Raw genomic sequence first — 14,483 nt, 5'->3', positions numbered from 1 at the left:
ATATCTCGTTTGACCCTCATAACAACCCTGGGAGATAGGTGCTATTAACTCTGTTTTGCAAATGAAGAAACTGAGGCAGACACAGAATAAATTATTTGCTCAGGCTTACATAACTAGTAAGTGTTTGAGATTGGATTTGAACTCAGATCTTCCCTAACTCTAGGTTTAGCTCCCCAACCATTGTATCACCTAGCTGCAGTTGTTAAAAGTCTCTCCTTAAAATTATTCTGTATTGATTTTTTATATTTTACATTATCAACTTGAACACATGTTGTTTCTTCCCATAGAAGGCGAGTTTCTGAGGTCAGGACAATGTAGGCACAATAAATCCTCTCCAAATTTGATGAAATTATCTAATATTCTGTAAGAGCAAAGCTGACTCCCTAGGAGCTAAAGGAACATTTTGCATTTGTTAATGAAGTAAAATAAAGCATTACCATCTTAAGAACTAGCAAGTGATCTAAATAATAGGTGCATTCACTGGTGAAGAGTTCCCACACAGCTTCCTGCTGCTTTCTCAAGTCTGGTGGTTCACTAGGAAGCTTTTCATGTCTTTCCAGAACTTCTTCCCAGGTCTTATCCTATATGTGATGAGAAAAAAGGAATAAATGTCTTTTATTTCACCTGATTGACCTGACTTTTTTTTATTTTGGGATAGAGTGGTTGTGGGGGCACAAGGAACTTGCAAGAATATGTTAACAGACAACAGAGGAATCATTTACTCTAGATCTAGAGATTGTGAGTTCAAACACTGCTTCTGATACTCATTCCCTGTGTGAGCTTGGGGAAGTCTGTCTCCCTGAGCCTCTGTTTCCTCATATGGAAAATGAGAGCTGGATTGGATGGTCTTTGAGGTTTCTTTCAACTTTAGAGCTGTGATCTATGATTGACTTTTTTTTCAATGATTACCCTAGGTATTACTTGTCAATTTATTTCCCATATCGCAAAGGACATGATGTTCAGTCACATTTCAGTCATATAGCACAATGCCTGGCCCATTTTCTTTTCGGATGTTTTAGACAAATCTGACTCTTGGAGAACCCATTTGAGATTTTCTTGGCAAGGATACTGGAGTAGTTTGTTATTTCCTTCTCCAGTTTTTCTTACAGATGAGGCAAACAGAGTGAAGTGATTTGTATAGGGTCACACAGCTAGATACTGGAGGGGTTTGTCATTTCCTTCTCCAGCAGATGAGGAAAATGAAGCAAATAGGGTGAAGTGACTTGTCAGAATTACACATCTAGGAAGTATCTGAGGCTAGATTTGAACTCGGGAAGATGAGTCTTCCTGACTTCAGATCTAGAACTCTATCCACTGTGACAATCTTTTAAGTCAAATGAGATATTTGTAAAGTGCTTAGCACATAGTAGGTACTTAATACATGTTTGGTTTTTCCCTCTGCTTTTCATAGAACCAGTGCATAATATATTTTTGCTGAATTATGAAGAGTAATTGAATGTGTAAAGCTACTCCTATCACATCTGGGCTACATGATATATATTTGGTTTGGGGTTGAATTTGTAAGTTTTGTTGATATAGGGAATTTTTCTATCAAAGCCGAACATTAACTATTCTACAGCTTAGAGTCTTGGAGAGTTGCTTGGAGGCATCAAGATCTTAAGCCACTTTAATTAGTTTTTAAAGTTTAAAAGTAAATTAAATTCTTAGTTTTAGGTCTCTACCTGTGTTCTCAGATATCTCTTCAAGATGTGGTTGCAATTCTGGATTCCTTAAGTCAGAACTTAAATATTGCAGGACGTGTCCAATTGGAAGGGCTTCAGGTATGAGTCTAATAATGACCCCAGTATGTTAATCACCTGAAGATCAGTCTAGATAAGGACAGAGACACTCATTGTCAAGGATGACAGTAGGTTGGTGAATTTCTTTGGTCAACAACTCAAGAAAGTCACCAGCAGAGGTATGGAGGAATTGAGGATGAAAATCTGTCTTGATGGAGGGAAAACTCACTCTGATGAAATCCTGAATCCTAGATGGACTGGGGAAATTTATGACACATCTTAGGTTATATTTCAATGCTTCAGTAGGTTGGAGATCATAAAACAAGCCAATTCTAAGATAAGGACTAATAGTTCCTGTTCTTGGTTTCCCAGAAGAATCTAATAGAAATCACCCCCTATCTTAATTTGAACTGAATTCCATTCAAGAAAGGAAAGATTAGAATACAAAGAGGAGTCAATAAGATGCATATACTTGAGCTGGTACCTTCAAACTGTGAAATTCGTTTCCGCTGTAATCAGTGATCTTAATAGTGGAAAGGCAATTTTCCAGGTCAAATGCTTGCTTTTGTTTGTCTTTGCTCTGCTTAAAAAAAAATTGTATGTCAGTTCCTTAAAGATATAAACAACAAATATTTCAATATGTTTATACATTTATTTGGAGGAGATTTGCTTCAATATATTTATTTTTGTTTCTTAAAATATCCAATATCTTTACCAAGCCTACTATAGACAGATTGGATATGAAGTGGAGGGAATGTTAGAATGAGGAAGTCCTGGAATCAAATCCAACTTCTAATAACCAATAACTGTATGACTTTGGACAGTCATTTATTCTCTGTGCCTCACTTTTTTGTCTACACATTTCAATTCAACTAGTATTTATTAACATCTTACTATGAGTTAGAGAGAGAGGTAACATGGTACGATGCATACAGAGTAGGCAGGAAGACATGGGTTCAAGCCCATCTTTGACATGTCCACATACTACCCTCTTGAGTTTTGTCTTGAATGGAACTATCCCTTTAAACAGTTCAATTTTGCAATTTAACCAGGAAGGATGTGTCAAAAGAAAAATAATGTGTGAGGGTCTTAAAGCCAACCTGACTGCATTCCAAATAGGCATTCATCAATGATCATTTTTCAACTTGTTTCTGTGTCTCAGCATGCAACTGCTGGCACTGAATTGAAGCAGTCAGTGGGGGTGAGGGAAGTGAGTCACATTTATAATATTGGATCAAAATGGGAACAGGTTATCATCTCCTGTCACTAGCATCAAGAGTGACTCCTCTCTGTTCATATTTTCCGAAACTGTGAAGATCTGTGGCAATGAAAGTAATGGAAGTTCTCTTCAACTCCAAAGAAGGAAGCCTTTTTGTTCTTCTGTAGTCATTAGGGCATCTTGGAGTTGTGTGTGTGTGTGTGTGTGTGTGTGTGTGTGTGTGTGTGTTCCTACAGCATTTGGAATCCATGCTTTTTGTTGATGTCTGAAACCATAGCAACTGAACTGTTGTGGAAAGGAGCATATCAAGTGAGAAAAGAAGCCCAGTGAGACAATTGGCCGTAGGAGTTGTGGGGGGTGTAGGTACCAGTTGGCAAATCTTGGGTTCTGTAATTAATAGAGCTTCTGAGTACTTGGCAACCCTGAGAGCCCATACCAAGAAGTCTCTTGGTGAGGAGAGCATAAACTGCTCCTTTCTTCCAGTAATGTTAACTCTTTCAGAGAATTAGGTGGCTGTGGCTTGGTAGCTACTGCTAGATTTGGAAAAATGCATTTAAATTTTATCTCTGATCTTTAATACCTATGTGACCCTGGACAATGTCTGTGCCTTGGTTTCCTCACTTGTAAAATGCAAAGGTTGGTCTAGATGCTCTATGAAGCCCTTTCCAGTCCTAAATCCAAGATCTTACAATCTTAGAACATATTTAGCGATAGCATTTCCAAGGCAATAATAAGCTCTCTGTCTCTGCCTCTCTCTGTCTCTGTTTTCTCTTTTTCTGTCTCTCTTTGTGTGTTGTGTGTGAAAGAGAGAGAGAGACAGAGAGACAGAGACAGAGAGAGCTATGCCTGTGACTTGCTATAGGAAGCTCCCTGGTTAGGAAACTCAACTATTGCAGATCAACAGCTGTCCTACACTTTAGGTCTTAGAGCAGAGATTCTTAATGTGGGATCCATGAAGTTAAGTCTTTAATATTTTTATAGTTCAATAGAATTGGTTTTGTTTTATGCATTTAAGGGTATTATTTTGGTCCACAGGCTCCACCAGAATGACAAATAGATGTATAACATACACAAAAGCTTAAGAATCTTTGAGATTTGCCCTGGTCATTGAGAGATGTACACAGTCAGATAGTGTGAAAAAATACTTCTGGGTTGAATGATTGATGCATAAGAGGGACTTTAACCCAGGTCTTCCTGACTGAGGGAACGGGGAAGAAAGTCTATAGCTACTTACCAAAACCGTTATAGTTCACCCCAAAGGGCAAGATTGCTCCAAAATCAAGGATTGTGAGTTAGTCCAGAGACATTTAAATTCCTGACCCCTTTCCATGCCTACAACACTCTCCCTCCTCATCACCTTAGTTTCCTTTCAGATTTGACTCACATGGAAGCCCTTGTTGACCTTACCCACCATTAGAGCTCTGTTCCTCCTGAAATCGCCCTACATTTTCTGAGTACATTTTGAATTTTCTCAGGAGACAGTGAATTCCTTTACGATAGAAACTTTGTGTAAACTCATTGTTTGGTAGAAATCAGCTGCTTCATAAATGTTTGTCATATTGAATCTACTTAACAACTGGGGCTAAGAACTATTTTGAGGACTGTAATTATCACTGAAGAATGGAATAAAAATCTTTGTTCTAAAACTCATATCTTTTATTTGCACCTTTTCCACACATTCAACATTCCATTGTAAATTGTTGTTTTTCAGTCTGTCTGACCCTTTGTGATCTATTTAGGGCTTTCTTGGCAAAGATATGAGAGTGGTTTGCCATTTCCTTCTCTAATTAATTTTTACAGAAGGAGGAACTAAGGCAAACAGAGTGAAGTGACTTGCCCAGGGTCACACAGCTAGTCAGCGTCAAATGTCTGAGACAGATTTGAACTCAGGTCCCCCTGATTCCAGAGGCAGTATTCTCTCTACTACTATACCACCTAGCTGTCCCTCAAGAACTGGGTTTTTAATCCAGGTATTTCCATAATCCAGGTATTGCCTGAATGACTTTGAACAATTCATCTAGCTTTGCTGCACATCCCTTTCTTTATCTGTAAAAGGAAAAAAATTCACTTCATCATTAATCATTCCTCTTTCTCTGTGTTGGCTCCTGTTCTGGGCCACTGGAGATTCAGAGACAAAAACAAAATGGTCCTAACCTCAAGGAACTTACATTCTATTTGAGAAACTATACATATTAAAAAACTAAGTATATATAAAATAGCTACAATTAATTGAAGTGGTGGGGTTGAGAAGAATTGGGGATTTCAGAGAAAACCTCCTTTGAAATGTAAGACCTGACTTGATTTTTGAAGGAAGCTGGGAATTGAACAAAATGATCTCTAAGCAGAAATCAATATTAATTTAAGAATGACACTGAGTGAATAGGTGATTTTGACTATTCTACATATCCAGATTAACATCAAAGGACATATGGAGAAAGATGCTCTCTGAATCCATTGGAAGAACTGATAAATAGAAATTTCTATAGAATAAATTTATATATAGATACATCTATACATATGTACATTCACATGTGTATATGTATAATTGTATATATACACATGTTTATATATTTATGAATGTGCATATACACATATATTTGTGTCTAATAGTAACTATCTTAGAGTGGGAGGGAGGAAAAAATAAATTTATAAGATTATTTTGTACTTAAAAAGAATAGCAATAGATTTCTTTCTTTCTTTCTCTCTTTTTTTCCCCTGAGGCAATTGAAGTTAAGTGACTTGCCCAGGGTCACACAGCTAGGAAATATTAAGTGTCTGAGGCCAGATTTGAACTCAGGTCCTCCTGACTTTAGGGCTGGTGCTCTATCTATTGAGCCACCTAGCTGCCCCTGTACATTCATTTTTAAGGAAAAAAAAAAAAGATAGGATGGTTTTCATTGTTCTCCTTATTCCTTATTATAACCAGAAAAACTGGTAGTGCTGTTACACATCTTTCTCTTCCCACTCCTCCAACTGCTCCCCCTTCTTTTAATCCCTAGGAGTCAGCTGTTCTTGCTCTTGACTACACTAGCCCTTTTACCCCCAATACAGAAAAAGAAAAAGGATTTGGACCATGGCAACAGCTCTTTCAAAGATGGCCAGGCTCTGCTCTAGCAAATAAACATGCTATCAGTGTCTTGAATGAATGCACTTCCAAACAGATTTAACAGAACACAATCAAGAACTCATTCAAACCCAGCTCACTTCCCTTGAAATAGAAATGTATTTCTGGAATCCTTTCCTGCACTAGCTCATTAAATTTGCAATGCTTCAAAACAGACCAGTCCTACTGACAACTCACATAAGGACTCCCTATCATCAAACGACTATTGAGGATAGTATATGTAGTTACAGATTTATAAAGCTAGATCATAACAGTATAGGAGGGAGGAGGCATCTCAAGGCAGAGGAAAGAGCTTTGTTCCTGGCAGTACACCTTAATGCCTGGTATTTGGTATTGCTCCAATGCACAAAGCCCCATTTGACATGCTCTCTCACCAGTCCCACTTTTATAATCTCATTTAAATTTCACCTGCCACCTGTCTTCATAGAAAAAGGAAGAACTGGAAGAAACACTGCAGTTGTGGGTCCTTTGTCCTGAACTGTTGGAGCTTTAATTAAAAGAGGAATTATAATAAATGACACTCACCACGCCTTTCTTGGAGAATGGCCATCTTGGCTTTTTGGGTTCTGGTAAATGAAAGGAAAGAAAAGGTATTATTCTATAAACAAGTGATGGATTATCATGAGGCTTTCTGAATTGCTTTTTAAATAATGAGCCAAACCAAAATCTTCCTCTTTTAATTCTACTTCTCTCTTGAGGGAACAAAATGAGAATTTATATTTGTTCAAATTATAATTTGAAACAAGGACTTTAGAGTTAGGAAGACCTGGATTCAAATCCCACTTCTGATACCAAACAAGTGACTTTAATAATGACATTAAATAAGTCACTTGATAAATGTTTTTCATTTAGACTTCTCTGAGCTCAGTTTTTTCCTCTTTCAAATAAGGATTTTAGACTAGAAGTTCTCCAAGGTCCCTTCCAGATCAAAATCCATGGTGCTACAATTTCAGTTCTGCCATTTACTACCTTTAGGTCTATGGACAAATCCTCTAACCTGTGTGAGTTTCAGTTTGTTCATTTGAAAATGAGGGAATTGAAAAAAAATGAGGAAGTTGGATGATATAGCCTTTGTGGTCTCAGCTATAAATCTATAAACTTATAATCTTTTAAAATTATAGCTATTTATATACAAAACATATGGATGGGTAATTTTTCAACACTGACTCTTGCAAGAACTTCTGTCTCAATTTTTCCCTTCTCTCCACCCCCTCCCCTAGATGGTAGGTAGCCCCATACATGTTAAATATGTTAAAGTACATGTTAAATACAATATATGTATACATATTTATACAGTTATCTTGTTGAACAAGAAAGATTGGATTTACAAAGAAGGTAAAAATAACCTGAGAAGAAAAACCAAAAAATGCAAGCATACAATAACAGAAAGAGTGGAAATGTTATGTTGTGGTCCATACTCATTTCCCAGTTAAAATTATAATCTTGATTCTTTCTCTCACTGACTAAATTTTTGGCTGTGAGCAAGACATTTATGTCTTGCTTCAGTGTCACTTGCTATTTATATGACTATGGTGAAATCATTTAACCTTAGTAAATTCCTATAAATAAGGAGGCTAGGGCCAGCTAGGTAGTGCAATGGATAGAGTACCAGCCCTGAAGTCAGGAGGACCTGAGTTCAAATTTGACCTAAGACACTTAACATTTCAGGCTGTGTGAACCTGGGCAAGTCTCTTAATCCCAATTGCCTCAGGGAAAAAAAATAAAATAAAAATGAGGCCAGGTTTGAGTAGAGTTCCTACAGAACCTTCCTTCTAAAGGAATGAACGTTCTTTTCATAACTTAATCTATGATCTTTCAAACTGAGTAGGAATTAGGATGACATGAAAATATCATCATCCTTCCAAGGAAACTCCATTTGTCCCATAAGGTAATTGGAAAGACCTTGTGAGGTCATTGGAACTGGTCCTCATTTTTATAGAGCTAAACCACTCCAGTATACGTGATCTTATGTGTATTGATGAATCTCAAGGCCCAAGAGATTATATAAACCAATCTCCACTCATAATTTGGAAGAAACAGTGAGAAGCAAAATTATATTAGGAATCTAGCTGAAATTCACCTATCTAGAGATGTTTATATTGCTGACTTTCTTTCAAGGCACTAAACTCAAGCTGAACTGAGAAAGAAGCCATTTTTAATCTGGGTTAAAAAAAATAACCATTAAAGACTGATGAGAGCTCTGGCTTCTTGGTTTTAATATATTGTGCTTCCTCCTTTGAATATTGCTGAAATAATGCTGTGAGTGTTAATGATACCTCTGGAAAGACTGAGAAGAGACTCTTATGATTAGATGGCATGAGCTGGCAGCTCCTTAGATAAAATGGATGAAATAGGCCCTGCTTACATTCATCTCTCCTTCTAATCAAATTCATTAAATGGCCCTGTCTTTCGATTTAGTAGAATGGAGGTAATTATCTAGGCTGCAATTTATTGTTAATGACATACTACACACTGTGTGTTCAATGGGGCCATTGGGAGGTATTTGTCTGGCTGAATATCCTCTCTCTGGCTTTGTCCATCTTAGAGATTTTTATAGAAGAAGGAGAGTAACACTTCCTCTAGATAAGCATTAACATTAATTGCCTATTACCTGATGTTTTAAGGTGTTTGTTTTATCATTTGTCAAGTCTCACTAATTGCAATTTTTGGTCTAGAGTAAAGGAAGTCATCTTTCTGTGTTATTATGATGATGGACAAAGAAAATATTTATCTTTGAGTCTCTGCTAATGTGTGAAGCCCTGACCTTTGGATAGTTCAAGAAATAGAGATTTTTGAATTGACATTTCATATTTTTACTCTTCCTTGAATACTGTCCTTTCCTATCTTTACTTTAGCTATATGATACTTTTTGCAATTAAAGACAAAATTGGGTCCATCTCTGATTTTGGACATAATAATCAAGTCAATGCTAATATTCCTTTTGGAAAGGTTATGTTAATTTGCTATCCTAAGGATGAATTCATCATTCCTCTAAATTACTATACTCAGATTCTTTTCCCTGGCCATTCCTTACCTATAGATATTGTCTCTCACTATTAGAATGTAAACTCATTGAGGCCAGAGAATATCTTAAGGAAAATGAATAAATTTTGGTACAGATCTAAGTCTTTCTATATCCAATGTAACAATCTGGATCTGCCACTTGCTATTTTCTGACTCTGGAAAAACCAACCCAATTCTCTGGATCTCAATGTTTTTATCTGTAAAATGAGAAAGAAATCAGTGATCTTAAAGTCTAGCCATTTAAAAAGGCATAGACTTGAAGGTCTTCAAGTTGAATTCCCTACATATCTGAGAATATTCAAATCTTTGAACCTTAGAACACTTAAGAAATCATTAACCCGACTCCCTTATTTCATATATAGGGGAAAGGTTGCTTTTGTATAGTCTCCAACCATTTTCATTATTTTCATTAATTTATTCATGAATTAGACAGAGTCACCTAAGGAAAGAAAACAACTTCTCAGTCATTATAGTATCTAGTTCATTGCTAAGATTAGAGATTTATTGACTTGATGTAAAATAAGGCTTTTTAGGTATATACCATAGAGGAATTGTGGCTCAGTTTTTTCTTTAATATTTCCAAGATCAGTAATTCCTTTGGTGGGAGTTCTTCATATGCTAATGTATATTGTAACTTCCCTATATCTTTGTGAGAATTTTTTATAATAATATATGACATAATATAATAATAAAATTAACTTCCTGCAGCTTGAGATCATGTGAAGATAGCCTCCAGAGTCTGTCATTTATTGTTATGGCCTTCAAGAACCAAGGATTCACCTCCATGTCTTGAGGAGGGTAGGGTTTCAGTGGAGAATTTTTTAAATGTCATTTAAATGCTTTAGATACCTTCCAAGAGTAGAATCAAATATACAGAATCTGTTATGGTTATTGTATGAATTGTTCACATCTTGAGCTCATGGATTGTGGAGGGAGAATGGTTTAAAGGAAAGAGTATTGGATTAGGAATCAGAAAACTGAAATTCTAGTCCACACAAGCTAGCTGTGTGATTTTGGGTCCATCCCTTTGTCCCTCTGTGACCTTTCCCTTCATATATGAAATAAGGGAGTCGTGTTAGTGATTTCTTAAGTATTCTAAAGTTCAATGATTTGAATACTCTCAGATATGTATGGAACTCAACTTGAAGGCCACAGTTGTGCCTTTTTATATGACTAGACTTTAGGATCACTGATTTCTTTCTCATTTTACAGATTAAAAACACTGAGATCCAGAGAATTGGATTGGATTTTCCAAGTGACAGATCCAGATTGTTACATTGGAAGTTGACAGACTTAGACCGTACCAAGACTTGTACATTTTCCCTAAGATATTCCCTTGATGTCAGAACTAGTAAATGTTAGATCATTTCAGTTTCACAGATAGCATGACCCTGGGAGTCCAGCCTGAGGGAATCTGTAGGAAAGAGGGTAGAGGGATTGATCCTAGATCCTAGAATCATAGAACTAGAGCTGGAAAGGACTTTAGAGATTGAACAATTACAATATTCTCATTTTATAGATGAAGAAACTGAGATCCAGGGAGTCTAAATGTTTTGCACAGGGTCACACAACTAACAAGGATTCAAGGTGGACTTTCAGTTCTTCCTAACTCCAGATCCAGCACTCTGTTCATCTTATTATACTCCCTCTCTAGCATAATGGTATTGATGGCAGTTACTGAGGTTCAGCCTTTAGAAATAGCTCATTTTGTTCCCACTCCTCTCACTTACTCCCTGCGTGAACTTGGGCAAATCACTCAATTTCTTGGGATATTATTGTAAAATGAAGGGATTGGACTCAATGGAACTTTTGAGGTCATAGATTCTCCATACCTACTTAAGCAAACTGCTCTGTCTTAGAGACATTTGATGTAGCTGATGGTTAGTAATAAGATAAATGGTTGCTTTTAAATAATATGAATTGACTTTGCTAGGTTTAGGTCTTGTGGTTTTTTAGTTCAAAAAAAAAAATCCAAAAACTTCTGACAGTGACCTGAATTCAGCAGCAGGGCTGGGTGGCACAGGTAGCTGGCCACTCCATCTGGCACCAGGAGATCTCCAGGGAACACCTCAAGTCCAGGCAGGTTCACAACCACTGAACTTCTCCTGTGCTGGAATAACCTGTACCCAAGACAGGAAAGATGGGAGCTTAGTACTTTGTTTGCTGGTCCAGGCTTTGCCTGAATAAAAACAGATAAAGTTTCTTCAGGAGAAATGACAACATAAGTCAACCCTGCTTCTTTTGATTTAATAGGGTATTTAAGATGATCTTAAATTATGCATATTTATGCAAATTATTGCAAATCACCCTATGTATGAGAACTCAGTAGTATGACATTTGGATATCAATTTCTTAGAGTTGTTGTTTCTATTAGCACATTTTATGGAAAGAAAACAGATAAATACCATTAGAGTTGTTTATGCCATAAGTGACAGTTATCTTCCTCTTCTCATTTCCAATCACTCATAAGTTTTGCATTGCTCTTAGTTACAAATTCACAAAAAAGAGAATGACATATTTAAGACAGGATAGGACAATCCTGAAGGACAATTGCATATTGTCTTAGTGACCTGTGGGCTAACTTCCATCACTTCCCCCATCCCCCATTCTCAGAGATTAACAGGGGCCCATTCACTCTGTAAAGTGCCAGATGTTTTGGCATCTTGAAATGTTTTTCTGGCCTCCAGAGTTTAGTGAAGGCTGTTCAGGCCTACTAAGGTATTCCAAGGGCTCAGTTACAATGCATTGAAACTGTTTTTTACAAGTAATACAATTTCTTTCTATTCATCAGGATCTTAGGAAATTACTTTTGAAGTTTTTTCCCTATAATTTTCAGATTTGCTTCAAAGAAATAACTTCATGAACCTATGGATGTAAGAGATGCTGACTGATCACACTCACACAGGTTTATTTGAGCAGACACTGTCCTGGAGTACATAGGATTCATGCACTAATCTCACTTTGTTGTTGTTGAATTATTTAGACTTCATATGTTGTAGATACTAATCTCACTTTGTTGTTCAATTGTTTTCAGTTATTTTAAACTCTCTGTGACCCCAGTTGGAGTTTTCTTGGCAAAGATTCTGGAATAGTTTGCCATTTCCTTCTCCAGCTAATTTCACAGACAAAGAAACTGAGGCAAATAAGGTTAAATGACTTGCTCGGGGTCACACAGGTAGCAAATATCTCACTGTAGGATAACAGATTTATACCTTACTGGATTTTTAGAGGTTATTTAGTTCAACTTTCCTCATTTAACAGATTAAGCAACAGAGATCTTAGAGAAATTAAATGACATTCCAAGTCTCATGCGTAGTAATTGATAGAGATAGGGTCTCTAGGTTCTCTATCTCAAAATTCAGTGGTACTGTTCTCTGTTTCCAACTGCACTACCTCTGATGACCCCGCTCCCCCAAAAGCCAAACTTTTTTGTCTCTTGGATTAAAGATATATACAGTGGAAATAAGATCAAGATTTTAAATCAGAGGATTTCAGTCCAAATTCTAGTTCATCTAATTTACTACCTGTGCCCTCTTGGTAAACATTTCACTAGTAAAGAATGTGAGTGTATGTGGGGAAGGGGCTGGGGAGAAGTCAGATTGCAAGAGGTTGAAAAGAGAGGGAATGAATGATAAGGAAGTCAGGGTATTGACTGTAGACATTATTTTCAAGATAGAAGTGAAGGAGAGGGGCAGCAGCTAGGTGGTACAGTGGAGAGAGACCAGCCCTGAAGTTAGGAGGAGCTGAGTTCAAATCTGGTCTCAGAGACATATAATACTTCCTAGCTGTGTGAGCCTGGGCAAGTTACTTAACCCTAATTGCCTCAGCAAAAAAACAAACAAACAAAAAAAAAAACAACAACAAAAAAAAGTGAAGGAGAGTAGAGAAATGGCTGAGTGGTGAGTGGGGATAGGGACAGGACTATATTGATAGCTGATAACTGAGCAATAGGAGTTTTTACCCAGTAAACGTTAAAAGGTGAGCAAATTGCTGTCATCAGCTCTGTTCTGTACATGTGACTGGAACTCTAATAGCTGTTGCTTGTGCTTCTCATGAATGGAGGGAGAAGGTTTCTTATTCCTTCCCACTTCCCCAGCTATGGTAGTTGTTCAAACAGGGAAGTGAGATCATGTGCTTTTTAGGTGAGCATGAGACTGTATCTACAAACTCTAGCAGCCTCTTCTGATAAATAGTATTGATAGAGTACTTTAAAGAATGCAAAGCACTTTAGTATGTTAACCCATTTGTATTTTCCCCCCTGAGCTTAGGAGACTGATCTGTACTTTTGAAAGAGTTTTCAGATCTGATGGCTGTCTTGAAGGTTTGGAAATTCATGGATTCCTGTATTTGGTCTGGTTGATTTTTCAGGAGGTAATCTTTATAGCTGCTACAATGCTTCTTAGATAAGATGTTCCTCAACAGAAGGATGAACCTGAACCATGCTCTGACTGGCTGGGAGACATGGACTTTGAACTAGTTGCTTGGACAGTACTGAGCTGAAATGAAATAGAAATGCCTTTTCAGCAGTTCCAAAAAGTATTTCATATTTTGATGTATGGATTGCTAAAATACCTTCTACTTAAGAGTAAATGAGAAGATTACATGAAGTAGAGTATCCAAAGTATTTTGCAATTGTTAATGTGTTACGTAGGGACAACTGGTAGTGAAGTTCAAATCTGGCCTCAGACACTTATTAGCTGTGTGACTCTGGGCAAGTCCTAATTGACTCAAAAAACATTACATAAATGTCAGTCATTATTGCCCCCACCTCCACTATCCATCTTCTGAGTTGTCAAGAGAAGTTACAAGTTATAGTATCATATTTTAAGCTTTTGCTAATCTGTGTCTTTTGTATGTTCAACATTTGTTTGGTGGTTGAAGGAATAAATATTCAAGTCTAATCTATACCTAAGCAGGGCATCTCCTAAATGTCATCATCCAGCTTCTGTCTACAGTCATCTCATGCTGTGAAGCAGAGCCCACAACCTCCCTAAATCATCTATTTTTCTTTTAGATTACTTTTTTTTTTCCAATTGGGGTTAAGTGACTTGCCCAGGGTCACACAGCTAGGAAGTGTTAAGTGTCAGAGATTTGAACTCAGATCCTCCCGACTTCAGGGCTGGTCCTCTATCCACTGTGCCACCTAGCTGCCTCTTTTATAATACTCATAATTATTAGGAAGTATGTCCTTACTTTGAAATTACATCTGCTTCTCTGCTATCTTCATTGCTTCATTGCCCTACCTTGAAAAATCATGAAGAAAAGAAGTATCTTAGTACAGGAGAAGGGAAAATGATGCCTTATTTAACTTTTAACACTATACAGCAACAAGTCTGAACTTGGTTCCTGGAAAAAATTATAAATATTTTTAATTATT

The 14,483-nt window shown here is 37.0% G+C and overlaps 1 protein-coding gene across 3 annotated transcripts in view; it reads right to left on the bottom strand.

Annotated features, from left to right (window-relative positions):
- LOC100923793 (pleckstrin homology domain-containing family G member 7) overlaps nucleotides 1-14,483 on the bottom strand; it is a 75,462-nt gene that overhangs the window by 40,037 nt on the left and 20,942 nt on the right. For 2 of the 3 annotated variants that reach the window (XM_023504365.2, XM_031938416.1), the window contains 4 exons: nucleotides 11,099-11,226; nucleotides 6,608-6,648; nucleotides 2,224-2,322; nucleotides 438-581 (listed from right to left, as the gene is read on the bottom strand). In XM_023504365.2, the coding sequence (XP_023360133.1) occupies nucleotides 438-581; nucleotides 2,224-2,322; nucleotides 6,608-6,648; nucleotides 11,099-11,226 (412 nt within the window). The remainder of the gene's footprint in view (nucleotides 1-437; nucleotides 582-2,223; nucleotides 2,323-6,607; nucleotides 6,649-11,098; nucleotides 11,227-14,483) is intronic. The other variant, XM_031938417.1, reaches the window with a different exon arrangement.

This window comes from Sarcophilus harrisii, chromosome 5, assembly GCF_902635505.1.
Source record: "Sarcophilus harrisii chromosome 5, mSarHar1.11, whole genome shotgun sequence".
Classification (NCBI taxonomy): domain Eukaryota; kingdom Metazoa; phylum Chordata; class Mammalia; order Dasyuromorphia; family Dasyuridae; genus Sarcophilus; species Sarcophilus harrisii.
The sequence above is the reverse complement of the archived record's forward strand: the minus strand, read 5'-3'. Positions and strand labels throughout refer to the sequence as shown.